Below are 22,861 nucleotides of genomic sequence, written 5' to 3' on the forward strand. Positions count from 1 at the left end.
ATATTTCATTGTATCATTCTAATTTATTTATGATCAAACATTTTCTCTCATCTTTTCAACTCATCTAAATGGGAAGAACTTTTGAATTGTTCAAAGGGCATGAAAGGGAAGTTATCCCAAAGGTTGAAATTTCCAAGGGATTGTTAATTAGGGTTGGCTCTTTCCTCTTTAGAAAGGTATTTCTATCAACAATTTTTTATTTTCAACTCTATAAATAAAAAGGGTGAAAGAAAGAAAAACAAAGTTTACAAATTATATATTTACTATTTGAATTTCTTACACTTGATAAATCTTGATTTGGTAATTAGATGGACTTGTCTTTTTCAATAAAAAATAGTTTTTTTTTGTATTAAATTTATATACACACTCTTTTGTATTAGTTTTTTCCTTAAAAAAATTACTTAAAAAAATAATACATACCACCAATATGTGTGTGAGATATATAACTACTCACATGTCGTTTTTAGCCTTATCCTTGTCTCTATTTTTTTAATTATTATATTTTTGGAAAGTAATTTTAATTTAAATAGACGTTTTTTTCAAAAACATGAAGAAAAATGACGTTCTAGTGTATGATAAAAATGTAAAAGGACAAATGTAGATGATAATTAAAAGAAGCGTTTATTTTTCTAAAAGAATAAAAATGAAAGAAAAGAAGAGAATAAAAAGAATAAGGAAAGAATATACGACTTAGAATAAGTGTTTATTTATTTTTGTGCTTTCTCAAGCAAGTGATGACCTTAAAATAGTACTGTAAATAAATATAAATCATATTTTAATATTAAAATTTAATTAATAACCCTATTATAATTCAAATAATTTTTTTTAATTTTAATTATTTTACATGTACTATAAAATTAAATATTTATTATTTTACTTTTTACACTGAATCAAACAACAATGCAAATTGTCAAAAAATGGACCCACTGAGTCCCTTTCCCTCCTCCATTCATGGAGCAATAAAAAATAAATAAATAACAAACAGATTTTTTGTAATTTTAGTAATAAAATTTTGAAAGATCTAAACTTTTGGTCTAATATGTAAATTTTCATACATTTTTTTTTTGGTTTTAATTAATTATATTTTTTATAATATATTAGGTTAACAAAATATATGCAAAATTTTAATTTTAGATTTGAAGACTAAAATGATGATATGTTTGTTCGTAATAATCGTTTAATGTATTTCGACTCAAATTAAGGAAACCATTTATTTATTTATTTTCATTTTTAATATAATTTTAAGATTTTTTTTCTATTTTCTTATTTCCAACGTACATTTATTTATATGTTTATATATTTTCTTTGTTTTATCATCAGAGCTAATTTTTTCTTTCCGTATTAATTAAATTAAAAATGTAATTGAAAAAAAATTAAACCATCTTAAAATTTGAAAAAATAACAGATAAAAATATACATACTTTTATTAAAAGAAATATAAATTGAAAAGGAATAAATGGATACGCGGATTGAAAGTCAGAAAGAAATTAAAAATTTATTTAATTAAACACAAACACACAAATATAAAATAATTAAAAGAGAACGGTTACAAGAAAATAAATATGAGAAAAAAATGGGTAGAGAAAAAATAAAATAAATAGAAAAGAAAAAAGAAAAAGAAAACGGCTATGCTATAAATGTAACTGGCGTTACACAGTATGGTGTTTGTTGAGGCTGGGGAGACTCAGAGTCACACAAAAACATCATACTTCAGCCACGAAGGCCTCAAACATTGTATTCTACTCTAAAGATTCTGCTTTTTTTCTTCTTCTTCTTCTTTTTTCATTCACCATGTCTGAAGGCTATTACAATTCCAAGAAGAGTGATGACATATGTGGCGATGTTTGTAGCCAGGTACTTGCACTTTCTCTCTCTTTCTTCCCACTTTCAGTTTTGGAATGAAAATCGTCACTTCAAATTCTCTTCTCATGTCAATACTAAAAGGGAAACTTCAAACATGCTGCCTTTCGTATATCCCATTTTTCATGTGTAAAAATTAATGAAATTGTAGACTCTTTGTGTCTTTTGTTTTTCCGTCTGAATCAAAAAGCTTGATTTTTTGAGTAAATTTTCAGTGTTTCATTCACTTTATTCCACCATGTTACCCTTTGTGTGTATTTAGATTGGTTATTGAACATGCAATTTCTCTCTGGTTGTCCAGTTTTTTAAGTTTCAAGTGTGGGTTTTTTTTTTTTTTGGTTCAGCATTCTTTTGAAACGTGGATTCAGTTCAAGTTTGAGTTTTTGGAATTGGATCTTTCGCCCTTTTCAAACCCTCTAATTGTATTGCCCCCTGCTTCATTTGGTTTCCCTTTGCTCAGGAATACATGAACTTGGGAACTGAAATTTCTGTGCTTTCCCTAACTTTTTTTTGTCCTGTTGTGTGTGTTCTGTATTTTTTTATATTCCATCTTCTGGGGTTTCTCCGGATCCTATTTTCACGAGAAGAGGAAACAGTACCAGGTTGTGGTTTTTGAATTGTTCCCATGCGATGTCTTTGTCTAATATGTGCTTGTGAGGGATGGATTGGACGAATTCATGGCCTGCTACTGCTTGATACTGGTTGTGCTGTGATGCATGTAAGGTATTTGAGCAATAAACTAACATGAGAGTGGTTTTGTTTTCAACGCAGCAGGGAACTCGTGCAGCATTGGGCATGTCGAGGCTTCGTTGCATTTTGCGAGGGTTGGATTTCAAGACCTGCATGTTTCTGTTTGTGGTTGTTCCAATGGGAATCTTCTGTGTGTATTTTCATGGGTTGAAAATCTCGTATTTTCTGAGACCCCTTTGGGAGTCTCCTCCAAAGCCCTTCCATGAAATCCCTCACTATTATCATGAGAATGTGTCGATGGAGACTTTGTGCAGGCTTCATGGTTGGGGAATTCGTGAATCACCGAGACGAGTCTTTGACGCAGTTCTGTTCAGCAATGAAGTTGACATCCTCACCATTCGCTGGAAAGAGATGTATCCATATGTGACACATTTTGTGATCCTGGAATCAAACTCAACTTTTACAGGAATTCCCAAACCTTTGATTTTCGAAAACAACAGGGACAAGTTTAGGTTTGTTGATTCTCGGTTGACATATGGGGTGGTTGGAGGAAGATTTATGAAGGGTGAGAATCCTTTTGTTGAAGAGGCGTACCAAAGAGTGGCCTTGGACAGGCTTCTGAGGATAGCAGGAATAGAAGATGATGATCTCTTGATAATGTCTGATGTTGATGAGATTCCCAGTGCTCACACAATTAACCTCTTGAGGTGGTGCAATGATATCCCTTCTATTCTTCATCTCCAAATGAGGAACTACTTGTACTCTTTTGAGTTCTTTCTTGACAACCAAAGTTGGAGAGCATCGATTCACAGATACAGAACTGGCAAGACATGTTATGCACACTACAGGCAATCTGATGTGTTGTTATCAGATGCTGGCTGGCATTGCAGCTTCTGTTTTCGCCAAATAAGCGAATTCGTGTTCAAGATGAAAGCTTACAGCCACAATGACCGGGTGAGGTTCGCGCATTACTTGAACCGTGACAGGATTCAGGATGTCATATGCAAAGGGACTGACCTGTTTGACATGCTCCCTGAAGAGTATACATTTAAGGAGATTATTGGGAAGATGGGACCTATTCCCCATTCTTATTCTGCAGTTCATCTTCCATCATATCTGTTGAATAATGCAGAGAAGTACAAGTTCTTGTTGCCTGGTAACTGCAGAAGAGAAAGTGGCTGAACACATGTCAGAAAAACGAAATCTGCTGATATTTGTGTGATGTGTATAACACCAAAAGTTGCAGTGTTGAATGGCTCATCATAGCTTTGGTGTGTTCATGGTACAAGGCACCTTTATGCCAAGCAAATGCAAGCCTTTTTCTTTGGAGGGGCATTTGGAGAAACCTGTTGGGGTGTTAGAATTTGACATAGAAATTCTCAAGTGAGGAGGTTGTTGTGAGGGAAATAGTGTTACATCTTTTGGCAAGCTTTTGTAGCTTATCTTAGGATATGCCTAAACCCCCATTTGTTTTATATAGTAGGAAGACATTCCCAATCTTTTCTGATGGGAATTTTGGATTTCTTAGCCTGGGATATATATTCACATAGTTCTAACCACTTTTGTTATATGACTCATCTCTAGTTTTAACTATTTCTACAGTTAAATTTTGATTGATTTATGTATACTCCTATTCTGCACTGTGCTTATTTTTGTGGGTTTTTTTTTAATTTCTGTTGATAATATGCTGGAAAGTTTAAACCTGTTTGTGGTTTAGCCATAAACAGTGGAAGATAAGATGTGCTAGCTGCACTTTAGAATTGGCCATGATGATTTTATTGGGGTTGGCTCAAACCATTGGCTGTTGCAATTCTTTTTTGTCCAACTCTTGTTATGCACTCAAACTCATCCAATAATAAGGTATCAAAACCTTTTCCAGAGATTTTCTTGTGGCTAATTTTGTTCCTTTGTTCTTTTGTAAACGAGACTTAGAAATTTTGTATAGTGAGTGGACTTCATTGACTTGGCTGAACTGTGCCAATTGTTTGATAATTTTCCTTGGAAATTGATGTTTTATTTTTTTCATTTCCAAAGACTTGGAGGTACTCCTCTGAGTCCCCACCACCCAAGACTTAAGAGCAGGTATTGAGATTAAGATGGCCACTAAGTGGTGAATTTTTCAACTGTCAAATTCATTGAGTGTTTGACTCTTCAACAATACCAGAGTTTCCAAATCGTACTGCTTAAGAAAAAAAAGCCAAAAAGGGTATCATAGCCTGCATTTTGACTTGTAAATGACTCAAGAAATTAGATTGGAAAAAAACTACTAAAAACCAAAATTTTGACCTGTTCTTACTGAATCTAAAAAATCATGAAACTGGGTTCTGGTTAAGCTGATTGAACTGGTGGATTGAGCTGAATTTAATGAAAAGATTTGAGCTTTACATGAATAAAAGGTGTTTGAGAATTTGAAAAAATGTGAAGGGATGATGATGCATTTGAGCTAGGTATCTTTTTTTTTTCCACCGTCCAAATTGATTATTAGTGGACACATAAGCATTGCAACTCTCCTATATCCATCACTATCTCAGTCTCAATCTGAATATGTTTGTATATATAATGAGCATCTAACTGTGACATAATCTTGAGTTTGGTGAATGAGTCAAGTCTTCTATTCTAGGCTACATTTTCAGTCTCTCTTCCACACATCAATGTTTTTTCATTTTTTCCAACCAAATTCTATGGCAGATCATTACTTTTCTTAAAAAATATCTCAATTCTATTTTATGCAATTTGAGTGTTTCTTTTAGTTTTCAAATCATAAACATTTTCTCTCTTTCATTGAAAAATCTTATATGTTCTTGTTCACCATTCATCCTGATATTTTAAAATTTACAAGTTTTAGTGGAGATTTGATAAAGATAGAAGACTCTTACAAAATATTGTATAGTGGGTTTATTTGGATTTTGGTGTTGTGTTTTGTGTGAAATAAGTAAAATTTGACTTTTGTGTCCTTGAAATTTTGTTTTGGATTTTGGTTTATTATAATTATAATTATAATTATAGTAGTTAAATTTTATGTGTCCAACAAAGAAAGTCAGGTGATAAGGCTTTAGATATGAAAACAAAGAAATGTTATTTATCTATCTTAAAATAAATATTAGAAATAAAATAGATATTTAAAACTTTTGGAGAAATAAAAATAAATAAAAATCTTTTACATGGATTAAAATAAAAGTTTATATTACAAAAACTAAAAACAGAAATTTTTAGTTTTTTAGGAAGAAAATAAAAGTGTAGGAATCAAAATGAAAACTCGTTAATTTGACTAAAAAAAGCATATTTAAGTCCTTTATATTAATTTTGATGTTTTAATGAGTAATTTCTTAATAAAATCATTTATCCAATTTAGCTTACAATTTTCATTTAAAAAATTTATAACATTAGAATTTTAAGTGGCAAATTGATAAAAACAAGCAAAAACTAATCTTATTTTATTTTAAAATTAAAAAAAAAAAAGCAAAAGTTTCTGAAAAAGTCTTAAAAACCAAAAGTATACGTCACGCAGATTCATTTTAGTAAGAATAGAATTAAATGAAACATCTTTGATTGGAAAATTTCTGTAGAGCAGACCAGATACATAGGTAGACTTCATGATTTTGTAGAAAATTTGCAGCAGATAATCACTGCAGTGCATGCTGTGACAGCTACATTTAACAGTGTCTTTTAGTGAGGAACATGGATTAGGTTGAAAAGTTATGCCCATAGAACCATCATATTCAATATGCTCTATAAGATTTTATTTTTTTCAAATTATAATCATTATTAGACAATCAATTATAAATTTCAGAGATTAAAACCAAACTATCTCTGGAACTTACAAAACTAGAAACATATTTAAGTCATTTTTTTTTCACATGCTTAAGTTATACTTAACTAATATAAAAAGATTTTTCATTTAACTTATCCAGAACTAAAATAGTTTAAGTTAAATTATTTTTCCATTCTTTTTTTTTCTTCCATTAGACAGCTTAAGACAGAGACCTATACTGATGTGTACCTTTTAATAAATAAACATACCCCAATCTCTTTCAATTCCAATTGATTAATTCAATAAAAAAATGTCACAAAACAATTTTCTTCTTCAGATAGTCAAAATCTGAAGCTTCAAACACCATCAAGAATAAGCCAGCCACATACATCACATGAGGATTTATGCAGATAACATGTGACAGTGATGATAATTTTCACATTACTGGACTAATCACTGTCCCAAGCCTCATCTGCATCTTTTGGTGTTCTCCTCTTAGGTATATCACTTTTGATCACATTACTATTTTGTTTTGTAGGGTAGTCTCCTTCAGCATCTGAAGGCCACAACCAGTTTTCTGAACCGCTAAATTCATCTATGGATTCAGAATCAACTTTGTTAACTCCATGCTTACCTCTCAAACTCTTTGGTGCACCAAAACTATTATGATATTGAGCAGAATCACCAACCTTACCCTTATGATCCTTCTTCACACCACTCTTGTTGTTTCTCATTGCTTGATGTGTATACTCATCATCATCATCATCATCACTGCTACCACTGTTGTAGTTATTTTCACTGAACTTTCTCAAATGTCCTGAGTCATTATTCTCTTCATCCTCAGACTCCCACATTGCATTTTCAACATCACTGAACATGCCTTCTGACTCAGAATCTTCCATGCTCACATTACTCCTAAATTTAGCTCCAGCATGTCTATTTGAACTTCTGTTATCTCGGTGTTGTCCCATTTCAGGATTATTCTGCTTTTCTCTCTTCCTCCTACTTTCCTTGAACCTTCCTCTACTTCCCTCGGATCCATTAGAATTGCTGTCAAGATCACTAGCATCATCAGCATTATTGAAACGCCACTCATCATCTTCATCATCATCATTGTCAAAATGAGCATTCTCTTCATCATCACTATCTATGGCATGTCGCTTGGGTTGTGTACTCTGCCAAACCCTTTGGCCTCTAGCCTCAACATCATGGTCATCATTTCTAGAAACATCTGATCTTCTGTATCTTCCACCAAATTCTTCTTTGTTCCAGTATCTAATTCTACCAAACTCTTCTTTTTCTTTTGCCTCTTCAGCTTCATACTCTTTATCTGCTGCATCCTCTATCTCAGCAATGAATCGATCTAGTTCTTCCTGATCACTATCAACACCAGGTTCTGACTCTTCCAAACCTGCAGCAGGTTCTATTATTGACTGCTTACCTTCACGGAAGACATAAGGAGTTCCTTCTTTCTTGTCAATGGCATTGAAGAATGTGGAAGCAACTCTCTGAATGCTAGCCATGGCAGCTGGATCCTCAGGATTTACTCCCATCCGTCGAAGCTGCTGTTCTATTTTCTTTATGTTTAGCTTCTGAGATTCAAGAGCTTGCTCAAATCTGGCCTTGAATAGAGCCTGTATGCAATGAGAAGAACAAAAACATTACCTCCTCAAATATCAACTTCTTTGAATAGTATGTAAATAGCTAGGGGCAAAAATAATGATTTTTCAAAAACACAGAAGATACAAAAAAAAAAGCAAGCAAGTTAGAACAGTTAAGCCTAACCATAATAGCTATATTTTCATAAAAGCTGTCATGTAAGTGTAATCAATAAAACAAAAGCATTTCATTTGGTTAGTCATTAACAAACTATGTTCAACTTTCTTCCTTACATTCTTCTAGGGATTTTTTTTTCTCGTAAGCAGGAGTAATTTTACCAACACAGCTACAATAAACAGGCAACTATATATATATATATATATATATATATATATATATATATATATATATATTGCATGATAATGAACAATATTGGCTCATAAACATCATTGATCATGATTCCGAAGGGAATCCATTACAGGTAAATAAGGAATATATAATTGCAAGCCTACCTTTCTCTTTGTAAGGGTGTTAATAGGTATCAAATTTTTGGGCTGACGATAATTTCTTCCACGGAACATAATGATTGTTTTCACATTATGAACATTTATAACAATCCCCCACTCAATCTAGCAAGCATTGAAGCCATTTCTTTTATTTTTTCCTTGGGGAAGTTGTCACAACAAACTTGCACAGTCTCATGAAACTTCCAATGGAGATGCATATTTTGCACAACCCCTCCAAAGACTCCACGAACACCGACTGGGACATAGTTCTTATTCCGGAATCCAATTTTTTTAAATGCCTGAAGTTGTTCAGGTGTTAAGAGCTCTGGATCATGCCGAGGAGTAGGCAGGTCTGGTAGCTCATACTTCTTGAGCTTTTGTAGAAGCAATGCCACTTTCTTCTTGGCCTACAAAATTTGGAAGGTAGGAAAATAAGATTTAACCAAATGTTTTATATAACAAGCACTTGCAACAACATTAAGTTAAAAACATGTCAGGTATCATGATTTGAAATTTTCCATTTCATGATTATCAGTATATGTGCTAATGTATACATTTGAGGAAGACATCTACATTCAGAAACCATATAATTAATGTTAACACAAATCTCAGACACTTGTTACAGCACAGAACATTAGATGAACCGAAAACAAGGATCACAAATTAAAATCCAAAAAACAGTTAATGAAAAGGTAGTTGGTGAACACACTCTTTTGAGATTGTAAACGAGCCTCTCCTCCTCAGTCATGAGTTTCTTCTTCAACTTTTTCGCTCTCCGAACCTCCCTCAAAGTCTTACCAGACTCTTTCTGCATTCGCCTCTCCACCTTGCTGCGCATACTCCTTCCTTTGGAAGTTGACATGGCTCGAGACCACAATGATCCATTCAAAAGATTCAACTGCTTAACATAACAATTCAAACCAACTCTTTGGCATGCCTCTTCAACTTTAACAATGTTGCTGCACTCAGGTGTGTGAGCTAAAGGCACAACATTTCTGAACAAAAATAAATCACAATCAACCCCTTTTCCTTAAAACACACAAATTGCTAATAAAATTGCATCAATACAAAAAAAAAAAATAGAAAAAAAATTTTCTTCTCTGTTTAATCAAAATAAGTAAAGTTCACACGAATGGATTATATAAACAATAGCGATAGGAATTGTTGGTGAGTGAAATAAAGATGTGAACTTTGATGCGAGAAAGTAAAAGGGGTTTAAGCATTTGATGGTAAATAGAGAGATAGAGGGAAAAGAAGGTACGATTGAAGTTGAAACAGAGAAGAAAGGGGTTTAAAGCAATGTCTTTGAAGATTTCTGGCACCAAACATTGTTGCTTTCTCTTCCTTTGATCACCAATCAGCCACAATTCGCGTTTTTCGTTTCTGGGTTTAACATTGGCATAGGCGAAAGAAGAACAGGGTTTTGAACTTTGGAGGCTCGGATTTTGTTCCCCAAACGCGCCCTAATTATTCTCTCTTCGTATATATTCTTTTTGGATGAGCACTCGTTTTAGAAATCCCATTTAAATTTGAAAAGTTTAGTTGAAATTAAATCTAAAGATATATTTTTAATAATATATTGAAATTGTATATATTAAAAACTGAATTATTATGCTGGATTTCAAATCAAAATTTATATTTGAGAAAATTTGAAAGTTTATAAACCATTTTGATCGATTTTAAAATTATTGTTTTAAAAAAAATTAAATTTAAAGTAATCTACTAACAGTACATGCAAATTTAGTATTATAGAAAATCCACAAAGATTCATCGCTAAATATTGACACAAATTAAAAAAAAAATACAACTCTTTTCTAAATATAATAAAAATTAATTTCTTAACACAAAAATAGAAATAAAGACCCGTGCTCATGTACGGGTTAGACATGTCAAAGTGAGCCAACCCGGCTCACACGGGTTGGCTCACCACGAGTCGGGTTCAAAATGAGTGAACCCAACCCGGCTCACTTTCTGGTGAGCCAGAAATTTTGTAATCCGGCTCAACCCACCACGGGTTGGTGGGTTAAGTGGGTTGACTCACTAACCCACTTAAAAAAAAATTTTTTTTAGTATTCAAATATTTAAATAAATTTTTAAGTAATCCATGAGATGACAATCATAGTAAAATCAAGAACCAATGTTTTGATCATGCTCACCACCAATATGTGAAGAATTATTTCCAAGAAAGTATCCATTAGTCTAAGAAATCATGACTAATATTACAAATTTTCTGTCATGTTATTCAACAAAATATAAATAAAAAAATTATACATTTTTTTCATGCTAATTTAGAAAAAATTGTTTATAAGACGATTAATTGAGTAATTTACTATAAAGATTATAGTTAAAGATTAAAGTATCAACATATATATAACTTGACAATCAAATTAATTAAACATTCAAATAATTCAAATATAATTAAGCAACATTCTAACATTTAAAAATATGAAATTGTGAACAAATATAATAGGAGTAGTAAATAATTATTAAAAAATTTAAAAAATTTAAAAGAAAATTTAAAAAAAAAATAAAAAAAAAAATTGTAAAAAAATGTTGGTGGATTAAGTGAGCCGGGTTGAATTCAACCCACTTTTGAAAAAGTTGAGTTTTTCTCAACCCAACCCGGCTCACCACTTCTCAACCCAACTCGGCTCGAACCCGTGGTGAGCCGGGTTGGCTCACGGGTTAAACCCATTTTGACATCTCTAGTACGGGTCCATATTGATGTGTATTATAACTATTAACAATAATATTAGTAGTTTTTAAGTTTTTTGTATTAAAATATTAATGTAATTATTCTTATATTTATATCAATAATTTATTTATATGATTATAATTAAGTGTTATAGTTATAAATATAAAATTTTAATAAAAAGTTTAACATATGAGAAAAAAATAAATTTTATTATTATTATTATAATTGTTATTATTATTATTATTATTATTATTATTACATCCCATTGTGATTATTAATATTGTTATTATTAATTGTATTTTTTGTAATCCATTACTTTACTATAAAAAAATCAATAAAAAATCATATATTTTTAATTAATTTGTTATAAAAAATAATAATATTAGTTATTTAATATCTTTATATTATCAAATTTATTATTTAAATGTTATATATAATTTTACTTTATTATAAACTTTAAATCTAGTTATGTAAATAAATTATTTATTTAAATATAATAATTTTATATTTATTTTTTAAAATAAAAACAAAATAAGAATAACAGTCTATATACACAAGAATATAAAACTAGTTAAAATAAAGAATTATGCTCTTTTAACCCATTTTATAGTGTGAAGCATCTTTCTTGAACTATAAATTAAAATAAGTTATTTTTAATATTTATTTTCACTAATACTTTCTCTAATTAAGCATTTGTCTTCCCTAAATCCCTCTTAAATAGTATCATACGAGGATATAGTATAACTGGGAAGAACCACCTTACCAGGCTATGGCGTTCTGCAACAAATTTTTAGAACATAAAAATATAAGTTAGATTATAGCAATGTAACTTATATGAAATGTTACATTATGAGTAACCATTGACATTTTATTTGATTGTAATTGTTCATATCAATCTTATTAAAGTTAAATAATACTATTAAAGTGATCAAATTATTCGTTTTTTAATATATTTTAAAAATATATATTACATTTATCTATATATATATATATATATATATATATATATATATATATATATATATATATATATATATATATATATATATATATATATATAAAGTATCCAATAATTTTAAATTAATATAAACTTTTGTATACATGATTTATGCAAATGAAAGTTTTAATCTAACCACCACCTTTTTCAAGAAATGATCAAAGCGAAATATATGAAAGTTTGAATTGAGGGAAGAAAATTAAGAGAAAAATATCAAAGTCTCTTTTTTATTTTCAATCTTCTTTAACTAAGCTGAAAAAAAAAACTGTTGTATATATTTTTGGGCAAAACATCATGTGAAGTTTGAGTGTTTTCCTTCTTACAAAGAAAATAAACGTATTTGTATGTTTCGTCTTTATAATCTATACTGTATTTGAAAAAAAAAATATTTATAAACTATACGAATGTTTATACGTTAATATATATATATATATATATATATATATGTATTCACAAACTTGTAAACTATGGTATTCGAATATGGAATCATACAGACACCGATACAGTTAAATTGAAAAAATATGACACGAGACACGATATGTATATACATGTTAAGTTTGAAACTGTCAATTAACACATTGTCAACTAACACAAAAATAAATCTAATTTATCTATCTAATATCTAATATGCGAAAAATAGTGATAATATAATATTTGTTTTTTATTTTAATTGTCAAAATTATGACAAAAGTAAAAAAATATCGTATAAGTATGGTACAAGTATGGTACGTGACACGTAATTTATGAGTTGTGTGAGCATCATAGCTTGCAAACATAGCATTACCAAGAAGAATAAGGAATTGAAAAAAAAAAAAATTGGATAAAGTACTAATTTAACAAATCGAAAGCAATTCTCACGTACAACCAATGAACTTGAAAAACAAATAATTCAATTGTTTTTTTGTTAGTCAAGTTTAAGATTTGCAGCTCCAGCATAACAGATTATGACACCATATACAAGTTACAACAACAGTGCAGAAACATGATACAGCCATAAAGCTTGTGCTTGTGAGCACCAAATCATGACAACATGAGCTTTATACAATATCTTAGCATGTAGGAATGGAAAAAAAAATGATTGCAACCGATTGATGTGTTTCCCAGAACATTAAGAGAGTGAGCATCAGAACAGAACAGAACCAACTAAGAGTTGCTTCAAAGCAACACCTCATAGCTTGTCCATCCAGTAAAGGGTGCTGTCTTGAGAGCCAAATTGCAAGTTCTGCATGCAAATGAGAATCAGAGAGCAATGAGAGGATGAGGATGTTAAGAACCTAATGAAGAACTCTGAAACAAACAATGAGTTGATACTTACACAAAGATCAAAATCTGAAGGGTTATCTGATTCCGGGGTGTCTAGCACAGAAACTCCAGAAGATGCATAATCATCATTGTTTCCAGGTGTGCCATACAAAGTGGAGGCCAATCCAGAATGATTAAAAAGAGCAGATGAATCTGACATTAACAAGATTTCCTCCAAGCCATGAAAGTCACAATCAGCTTGTGATTCACCAGCCAGCCATGCAGGGTCAACCTTAACATCCTCACCCTGAACATCAGATGGTGGGGCAAGTAATTCTCCAGGTATAGGCTTGGCATCCTAAATCAATGACCAAGCATTACAAAATTGAAGCAAAGAGCATAGTTATTTAGACAATTGGTTCCAATAATAAGCAGTGAACAAGTCCATATAAGAAACAAGAACACCACTTTCGATCCAAAACCTTAAAAATTTATAGATCATTCTACTTATATACTAGTCATTTTACTTATTTTAACTTCAATTCATCTATATATGTTTGTTGACAAGTTTATCCAAATTAGCATCAAAGATAAGATCATAATCATAGATGCACCAAAAATAACTACACACCTGGATGAATGACAGAAGCTCATTGTCATCACATTTGGCTGTGCATGGTCGAGTAGGAGGATTTGGTTTTGGGGTACTTGGACCTGTTTGTGCTGCTATGTTAGAATCTTCAACTACTGCTGCATTCTCCTCATTCTTCTCAGAGTGCTTCTGTTGCTGATAAAATATTTTTGAAACCACATATTCACCATCCTTCTCCTCTTCTTCACTCCCCAGATGGTACTGATGCATCACCCAATTGGTCTTATATGCCTTTGACCCTTCCTTAGGCCTTACATAAAGCACCATGATCTTCTTGAAGCCCTTATGAACTCCATCTTCTATCACAGATTTGGTCCTACCAGTCTTGTGCCACCGAACATGCTCCTCACTCAAACCATCTTCATGATGAATCTTCCTACGCTTCCTTCGCCCAGTAGCATATGCATTAACTGTTTTGTGAAAGAAATGAACACTGTTCCCATCTTTTCTAGCACCTGAAACCAATCCGGAATAAAATATTTAGAGAATGTGCTCAAGGGAAACATAATCATCTCATATCTTTTCTTTTTCTTTGGCCCATCTTGATCCGGTATCCAAATCGATTAATGAATCTTCATTCTTATACGGTGTTTAACTTTTTCATTGGACTTAGATTCATGGTTAGATTCTCAACATTCTCTAAAACAGTTTTTTACTTGTAGTGTTGAAAGCATTTTAAAAGGTCAGAAAACCATTACCTGGAAGATTTTCTGGATGAGTGTAGCAAATCCCTTTCTCCCCTTCTAAAGTTGGGATGAACTTATGAATAAACACATGTTGCTCTCTGTTTCCAACACAACACTTTGCTTCCAAATGCTTTAAAAGCTCAACATCAGAAGGATCAAACTTTACACCAATAGGAAAGTCAGGCCACTCATCAGAAATCTGCACAGGCAAACAAATATTCCTAATGAAAATTATGCAATAACGTAATTCTTAAATTCAACAACTCGCTCTAAAGTATAAGGTAAATAATACCAATCATGGATAAGAAGATCAATTCTCAAGATTATATATGCATAACAAATCATGAATGAGTGTTGAAATATCAGTCATTGATGAGCAATTTTTTTCCTTAACGATTTAGTTTTGTTAGTTTATTGGTAGTGTTGGCACTTTCCAGAAAAGGTGCAGGCTTTATAACCTTATAGCATTTTTTTTTTCTAATTTAGTGTATGTGTGAATTTGAAGACTATTACACGATCTGGGATTAAGTAGATGTTGGATTATGACGTACATCACTGTTATTAGTATGATAATGACAATTGGGACATTGAAGATATGTTTCACAGTTCTTCATTTGATCAACAGCTGAAAGAGTAGTATTTTTCACTTTCCCTGCAAATCCTCCAATGTCATTAAGACAACTCCTGCAAAACAAAGTCACCACTTCAAAATCGCACATTGTTTACCTGAAGAACTCCATGCTATATTTATATATATATATATATATATATATATATATATATATGTGTGTGTGTGTGTGTGTGTGTATTATAGCTATGAGAAAATAAACTGAAGTTATCAGAAAAACGACTCAACCGAATAAGCTTTTGAAACAACTATTTACAAGATGATTACTCGAGTGAAAATTCCATGTCTCTTTCTATGATATTGAGAATGTTTCGTAACATCAACAATGTCAGTGATAGAAGACAAACAGAGACAGGGACAGATGAAGAAAAACATGCAGAAAGCATCAAAGAAATCTGGGAACACATCATTTCATGCACACGCTGAAAATAGAACAAATAATCATCTCTTTTCCACCACTTCTCTTCATTTTCTTTTCTTTCAATTCATGTTTTTCTCATTCCTTCGGAACAAACCCAAAAGTAGAAGCTAAGTGATATTATAGCAGCAACTTTTTCCCAGCCTATGAAATTCAATACATAAATAAACTTTCCCTCAAATTTTTTTCCCACGTCTCTTCATTTTTTAACCCAATGTACGTTTCTGATGAAGGTATAACTATATCAGCATTTGCCACTCCTCAGAAGTGTTTTTTTTTTTTCACAGTGCAGTTCTAGAAGTAGAAAGAACAAAAGCCATCACCATGAAGTCATCAACCACAAAAGCCAAACCTCAACTCATGACCGATTATTTTACTAAAATAAGCACCTACAAGAACCGAGCCAGGGATGTTTCTCTGACACAAGTTTTTCCGAAACAAGACCACCCAGAAATCGAAAGAATGTTTTTTTCCTTATCAACTCAACAAAGGGACTCCAACCCACAATCCAGATCATTCATAAGAAGAAGACACAACCGAAATGTTAAAATGGGGTGTGAAGAAAAAACGAAAGCTGAAAACTTTGCTCGTAAAATATGAAACTTGCATCGCAATCTTCGAATGCTGAACATTAAGCTCACCTAGCCATGGTAGAGAAAGAGAATGAAGAAGATAAAAACGCGTTTAATGGGGTGTGGTAGTTTACTTAAACGAGTGGACAACGTAGTAAGTGTAATTGCTAGAGAAAAACATCCTTTGAATTTTCTATATATAATATTTGAAATAAACTTGAATATAAAAATATTCTTAAGATCTTTTAATGCATTAATGTATATAGAGCCTGCTTAAAATCATTGCATAATTTGAATTAAATTAATTAATATTTTTAGATTGGATTGTGTACTTCGGAAGCTCGAACCTGGAAGAAGAGTGGGACCCACTGTTGACTGAAGGTGTCCGAGCCTTGGCTTCGGAATTTACGGTCTTGTCGCTCCGAAATGCGAGCGAAACAGAGCATTATAGTAAATTACGTTACTACCCTCAATGACTATCTTGTTTTCCAAGTTAACGTAATTTAAGATTATTTTTTATACTGTATTGTAATTTAAGGTTGGTTGTTATTAATTTTCATACAGTATATGAATCGATACGCTAATTTTAGGATAGGATATGCGATATATAATATTAAAAAATATATAAGTTTTTAAAAAAATATGATAAATATATAATTATTTTTTGTGTAAATTTAAATTTAAATTAAATATATTAAATATTTTTAACATAAAATTTATAAATTATCGTTATTATAAAAATATTATTAATTTATATATTAGATATTTTATTAGTAAGTATTGATAAAATATTTTAAAATATAAAACATGTATACATATGAAACACAAATACGTAGTAAAAATTAAAATATTAATTCATCATAATCAATTAGTAATATTAATGATGTCATGCTGTGACGTAACTAAATGACACTAGAGATATTATAGGACTGTTCTGAATGAATGGAAAAGAGTAGGACTATGTCATGGAGTGCAACTTCAAATTAAAAAAATTACGGAGTTAATTATTGCATATATGCCTTTTTCACATAAAGTAAAAGTATGATTAAGTATTCTTATAGAAAATTACCTTATCAATATTATTAGGATTACATGTGTAAATTTAATCCCACCTTAGGTAAAATTAACACCATATCATGTAGAAGTGGATTTGAAAAACAGTATATAAAACTTGCATAACTATTATCTTAACATTTTGAGTTAAAATTGAGGTTTTGACTTCTTTATATGAAATATTAATGTACTTTCAATTATTCCTATAAAATACATATGATTCATTTACTATTTTAACATGTTAAGTTAAAAATTGTGTCTTAACTTATAAATATAAAATACTTGTGACTCATTTTCAATGTTTTATATAAAATACATATAATTCATTTATTATTTCAAGTTAAAAATGGTATCTTAACTTCTTGACATAAAATACTAGTATTCATTGTTTTTAAATCTTTCTTTCAAGTATTTTATATGAAATCCTAATATTCATTAATTTTAAATCTTTTTTCTTTCTTTCATTAGTCGACATATGTTAACTATTAATCTTGTTAATAAAAAAAATTGAACTCAATCTTTTTCATCTTTTTCCTTCAAATCGCCTTCTTTTTCAACTTTAACAAGTAGACCAACCTTATAACTCCCTCTTAAATCTTTCTTTTCAATATTTTATATGAAATACTTATAATTCATTGATGTTAAATATTCCTGGGGTTTTCCTGATAAAAACTACAACAAATATATTTTCTTTACTCTAAAAACATTAGATAACTTTCTTTTCATGAAAAAAAAAAACAGTTTTGCATGCTATGATATTGTATTCATTGCAAATACATGCATCAGTTTTGGATAAAAGAAAGAAGCGTGAGAAATTGGCAACTATAATTGGTTCCATGAATGCAACATATGAAAGAGAATTCAAAACACTTCTGGTTATCCATGTCACATTCATGAACAAGATAGAGATAAGGGCCTTTGGATGAGCCTTACTTTACAATGATATCTCATTACATCTCAGCAACCTTTACCCCACAAGTTTCTGGATATATCAGTCAGAAGAAAGTTAACATGATTGTTCAAGAGATCTCAACAAAGCTGCTTTCTTTTGCTACTGAACTCATCAGTATCTATCTGATAAAAAAGTTGACATTTTTTCTTATTAAGATTCTAGCTTACAGTTTGTGAATGTGGTTTTATTTTAGTTTTTTCCTAACTATGAGGACTCAGTAACACTGGTTGAAGCAGAAGAAAAACCCTTTAGGCCTGTCTTCAGCTTTGTCTGTTGAGGTTTCTCCAGAGTCATCTCTTCCAAGCATTAATGCACTTGTGCCAGGAGATTCTGGTGGCAACACCACATTATCAGATGAAGTCATCCGCAGATGAAGAACAGGCTCTGGTGGTGAAATGGTGGAGAGATATCGAAGGAGCATCTGTATGATCTCACTGAAATTTGGTCTATCACTTGGATCTTCCTTCCAACATGAAGTCACAATCAGAGCCAAATCCTCAGGAAGGTCTTCAGCACTTGGCCTTGTATTCTGAAAGTAAGATTTGTAAAGTAAGATTTGCACCCACTTATATACTAGACTCTAACAATGACTTTGATATCATGTTAACAGATGAATTTTAAGCTTAACTCAACTCTACAAAACCAACTTGTGTGATTTCCAACATAAACTGTGCAAGTGTGATGATGACCTTAATCAGAAGTATTGTCAAGTGAGTATAAATTCACCTTGAAAGCAGCTGCATATGCAGCCTGTAGATTAGACATGCCTTCAAAGGGCAACTTGTTGTGGATGAGTTCCCACAACACAATTGCAAAGCTGTAGGCATCCACCTTGTGGTTGTAATGCTTCTTCTCACCTTGTCTTAGAGTAACAGTGCTGTAAAGCTGCCACCAAACAGAAAGTAACCATAAATTACCTCACACAAAACTGGAAGATCTATAATGTTCATAGTTTAAAGTAGTTCATTCAGACGCACTTCCGGAGCCATCCATCGATATGTTCCGGTTTCAGCAGTCATCATCTCTGTTAAGGATTCTTCTCTGGCTAGACCAAAATCAGCAAGTTTAACTGTCTTATGATCAGCTGTTAAGATCAAGTTATCTGCAAAGGAAAGAAGCAAGATATCAATACTATGTTGTTCTTTGATATATAGAGCAGATTGTATATAGACCTTAATTTTCAGATTTGTTTCTTATATATCAGGACAAGGATTGTGGCACTGAAAAATCAACAATGGCATTTCCAAAGAAAAACACACCTTGCAGTATAAATCTATGCCTGAGACTAATATGATTACATTCATTACATTGAACCATTAAGAAGTGAACTTTAAATCTAACTCAATTCCACAAAACCAGTTTGTAAGATGAAATTTACACTTATATATTCTAAATGGACCTTATCTTTCTAATCGATGTGGAACTTCTAACAAAAACAAAATAGGTGAATAGTGTAGAAGTAACCAACAAAGAAAAGATGCAAAATTGCCAATAATTTTTAAAATTACTTGGCAGGTCTACTAATGAAGCATGTATAAAGGGAACATGTAACTGAAACAAGATGTAAAGTTCCACCAAAATATGAGTTACAATCTTTTCCTTATACCAGCTAAAACACAACAAAAACCACCGAGTTCAGTTCAACATTTACACAGACATACCAGGTTTAAGATCGCGATGAATGATCCCATGGGAGTGTAAACACTCCATTGCTCGAGCAATATCAAGAGCAAATCCAACAGCCACGGGCATATCCAAGCACTTGGGCCGCATATTCAAGAGATATTTGCGCAATGTTCCACCTGATAGAAGTTCAGTCACTATAACCATAACAGGTTCTTTGCAAGCCCCAATAAACTGGAATCAAACCAAAAATAGGACCTTCAATGAGACACAACTTTTTCAAGTTCATCATCACTACCAACGTCATCTAATCTAAGTAGTACTAGTTAACCTCAGCCTATTGCCAATTCTGATTAAAACATATATCTAACTATACCTTGTTAAAAACTAATATACAACCTTAACCAGATTTTTGTGCTGAACTCTCGACAACATAGCAACCTCTCTGCCAAACCGAGCCTGTCTCCTTGAAATCTCTTCTGGGGTTTCTCCCTTGTTTATGATCTTAACAGCAACGTTTTGATTTTTATATCTGCAATCAGAAAATTAGCAATTCAATAAGCAAACAAACAACTTTATCTAATGCACACAGAATGTTTATTTCTCCAAACAGATTACACACAAACTATGAGTGTGAAATTGGATGCAAATATAGATGAAAGGAGAAGCAGATTATAAGTAACAAAAAACTGAATTAGAAACTTTAGTATAAAACGATTCAAAAACAAAAACTGGTTCCAAAAATAGAATCCGAAAACACAGGATGAAACAGGTTTGACTTACTTTCCTTCATATACTTTGGCATGAGCACCCTCTCCAATTTTTGGACCAACAAATAGTTGTTTGGGATCTACAAGCCACTTGGATTCCAAATTGAACTCCTCAACTGAGTGAACCTCGTTGCCAGATCCCATTTTTCCTTGTTTTCCTCAAAAAGATGTGAATCTATCTATCTAACATGTCATTCTCTGCATTACACAGTAACACATGTGGAAACAGACCAACGAACTAAAAGAAAAAGACCCTTAACCTTAACCTTAACTGGCATGAACTATGAATCAGTTGAACAACAACATGAGTTTAACAGAGAGGAAAAAAGACTAGACTTTGGCACACCCCAGAGGCGACTTTCCCAACACACTCCAATCCCCAAAATCAGGGACATGGATCATTAAAAAAGAGAAAAAAATCGACACTTGCCTTTGTTTGGGAGGCAGAGAATAAAACCCCACATGCAAAGAGGCACTCAACAACAAACCCAGAAGTTAGAGTAGTCGTTAAAAATAGAAACAAATCAAATCAAAGATCCAAAACAACAGGCCTTGTCAGCACAAAACTATTTACAAAGGAGAAAACAACAATATCTATAAACAAAACAAAAGGTCTCATTTTTATGAGAATGAAAAAAAAAAAGTTGAAAAATGAGAGAAAGTTAACCAACACCCAGATTGAGAAATGAAGAAAAGAAGGTGGTGGAAGATAAAAGAAAATCACTTTATCTTATTTTATTTGATCTCTGCAACGCGTATTCAACATTCAATGAGTGTCGTTCAGCTGGTAAAGTAAAACCGCGGAAGGAGTTGAGTCGCTGTCACAAACTCAAATCAGTGTCTTTTTTTTTTTCTTTGTAAATGTTTATTCTTTTATATAAATTTCAAGTCTTTTTAATATATATTTTCAAAGAAGAATTTTGAAAAACGTTTTTAGCTTGCATTCGAATGAATATTATATATTCTTTTTTGTTTTACTTTTATGCATTTTTACGTAATAAAATCCTATTGGTTTCAATTTGAAGGGCAAAGTCAATGCAACTGTAGTGTTGACCTTAATATTTAAAGCACATGAATAATTAAAGAGTAGAGATGAAAAGAAAGGGACTTTAAAATGAAAATATGAAAAGATTTGTTTTTAATTAATCAATGGAGTGTAAATATATTAAATAAAATAATATGTGAGGTGATAGTATTGGTTAGTTTGACTTTTTTCTTTCAAGATCTTTTTCTCTTACATTAAACAATAATAAATGAACTAACTTATTTTAAATAATTTTAATGAATGTATTTTTAAGTATAAAATCAAAGTTTAGTGTGTATTTCTTTAACGGTAAAGAATGGTCATGAATGGTTTGTTTTTTTTATTACCATAATGCAATTTGAATCGAAATTTATCAAAGTGGTGTAATCTTTAAAAAAAAAAGTTTCATCTAGGACAAGGGGTCGAAACAATTTGAAGATAAAAAAGTTATTTTTGTATAAAAGTATTTCATTTAGATGAATTTGAAGTCTCGTTAATATTAGAAGAATTTTATATATTACTTGAAGTCGTTATAGTCATACACAATTCTACTTAAAAGATAAACAATTTCTGATAGGACTATGGACGACTTTTATATATTTTGGATTGTATTGAAGTCATCGTAAAGCTTGCACAATTTCTTTGTTAAATGTGAATGTGAAATAGTACGATTTTATTGTAACCATTTTGCATGGTTAATACTTCTTTTTTCTATTATGTACATTAAATAAAAGTAAATTTTTATAGTTGTTTGATTAAATTTATTAACTTGATTTAATGAAGAAAAAGTAATTGGGGGATAGAAGAAAAAAGGTATTCTTTTTAATTTATTAAAAAGTACATCGAAATACAACATTTTGCCTTTGTAATGAGAAAATAACATGTATTAAAACTAAATTAAATAAAGTCCAAAGTTACGTAGTGATGCAAGTCAAAAGAAATGAAATTTTAGTCTCTATTTGGGTATTTACTTCTGTTATGACCTTTACTTCTACAATAAGAATATTTTTTTGGTTTATTCAAAATTAGTTGGTCCATTTCATTGTGGATACTATTTGTAGTTGGTCTTCCCACTTATTTACGTCGCATGTAGGAGTTAGGTATTGAATTTGGACCTATAGTAATCTTCAATTTGAATAGATG

The 22,861-nt window shown here is 31.3% G+C and overlaps 4 protein-coding genes across 6 annotated transcripts; 1 reads left to right on the plus strand and 3 right to left on the minus strand.

Moving 5' to 3' along the window:
• The first annotated feature begins 1,640 nt into the window (after window positions 1-1,640).
• Window positions 1,641-4,161, plus strand: LOC114181063. Of its 2 annotated transcripts, none has more exons than XM_028067393.1 (2): window positions 1,641-1,854; window positions 2,635-4,161. In XM_028067393.1, the coding sequence occupies exons 1-2, from the start codon at window positions 1,792-1,794 to the stop codon at window positions 3,730-3,732; spliced, it is 1,161 nt and encodes a 386-aa protein (XP_027923194.1). In that variant the 5' UTR covers window positions 1,641-1,791; the 3' UTR covers window positions 3,733-4,161. The 2 variants fall into 2 exon arrangements, with proteins under 2 accessions (XP_027923194.1, XP_027923193.1); XM_028067392.1 differs by having other exon boundaries at window positions 1,642-1,854; window positions 2,632-4,161.
• A 2,416-nt stretch (window positions 4,162-6,577) lies between these two features.
• On the minus strand, window positions 6,578-9,884 carry LOC114182563. Its single transcript, XM_028069451.1, is given in 5 exon segments — window positions 6,578-7,935; window positions 8,413-8,516; window positions 8,519-8,813; window positions 9,116-9,401; window positions 9,668-9,884. Coding segments are annotated over 5 exon segments (1,938 nt in total). The 5' UTR covers window positions 9,736-9,884; the 3' UTR covers window positions 6,578-6,750.
• Window positions 9,885-12,957: 3,073 nt separating this feature from the next.
• LOC114182499 (SUPPRESSOR OF GAMMA RESPONSE 1-like) lies at window positions 12,958-16,396 on the minus strand. Its single transcript, XM_028069380.1, has 6 exons — window positions 16,114-16,396; window positions 15,230-15,362; window positions 14,691-14,877; window positions 13,972-14,447; window positions 13,414-13,698; window positions 12,958-13,320 (listed from the first exon to the last, which is right to left on the minus strand). Exons 1-6 carry the CDS (start codon window positions 16,239-16,241, stop codon window positions 13,267-13,269), a joined length of 1,263 nt encoding a protein of 420 aa, XP_027925181.1. The 5' UTR covers window positions 16,242-16,396; the 3' UTR covers window positions 12,958-13,266.
• Window positions 16,397-18,169: 1,773 nt separating this feature from the next.
• Window positions 18,170-21,406, minus strand: LOC114181959 (serine/threonine-protein kinase STY13). Of its 2 annotated transcripts, none has more exons than XM_028068662.1 (6): window positions 20,708-21,406; window positions 20,324-20,456; window positions 19,963-20,158; window positions 19,279-19,403; window positions 19,028-19,186; window positions 18,170-18,830 (listed from the first exon to the last, which is right to left on the minus strand). In XM_028068662.1, the coding sequence occupies exons 1-6, from the start codon at window positions 20,836-20,838 to the stop codon at window positions 18,516-18,518; spliced, it is 1,059 nt and encodes a 352-aa protein (XP_027924463.1). In that variant the 5' UTR covers window positions 20,839-21,406; the 3' UTR covers window positions 18,170-18,515. The 2 variants fall into 2 exon arrangements, with proteins under 2 accessions (XP_027924463.1, XP_027924464.1); XM_028068663.1 differs by having other exon boundaries at window positions 20,301-20,456; window positions 20,708-21,404.
• Window positions 21,407-22,861: the final 1,455 nt, after the last annotated feature.

The sequence above is a fragment of the Vigna unguiculata genome, chromosome 4, assembly GCF_004118075.2.
Source record: "Vigna unguiculata cultivar IT97K-499-35 chromosome 4, ASM411807v1, whole genome shotgun sequence".
NCBI classification, from domain to species: Eukaryota; Viridiplantae; Streptophyta; class Magnoliopsida; order Fabales; family Fabaceae; genus Vigna; species Vigna unguiculata.

Bases quoted from the DNA above. Each gene is read 5' to 3' on its own strand.
- LOC114181063 (XM_028067392.1), top strand. From the start codon at position 1,792: ATGTCTGAAGGCTATTACAATTCCAAGAAGAGTGATGACATATGTGGC. The intron at 1,855-2,631 runs GTACTTGCACTT...TTTTCAACGCAG, and splicing joins GTGGCGATGTTTGTAGCCAG to CAGGGAACTCGTGCAGCATT.
- LOC114182499 (XM_028069380.1), bottom strand. From the start codon at position 16,241: ATGATCTGGATTGTGGGTTGGAGTCCCTTTGTTGAGTTGATAAGGAAA. The intron at 13,699-13,971 runs GTGTGTAGTTAT...TCATTGATTTAG, and splicing joins AGCTTCTGTCATTCATCCAG to GATGCCAAGCCTATACCTGG. The intron at 13,321-13,413 runs GTAAGTATCAAC...ATTTGCATGCAG, and splicing joins CTTCAGATTTTGATCTTTGT to AACTTGCAATTTGGCTCTCA.
- LOC114181959 (XM_028068662.1), bottom strand. From the start codon at position 20,838: ATGGGATCTGGCAACGAGGTTCACTCAGTTGAGGAGTTCAATTTGGAA. The intron at 20,457-20,707 runs GTAAGTCAAACC...TTCTGATTGCAG, and splicing joins GCCAAAGTATATGAAGGAAA to ATATAAAAATCAAAACGTTG. The intron at 18,831-19,027 runs GTGAATTTATAC...TCTTACTTTCAG, and splicing joins CATATGCAGCTGCTTTCAAG to AATACAAGGCCAAGTGCTGA.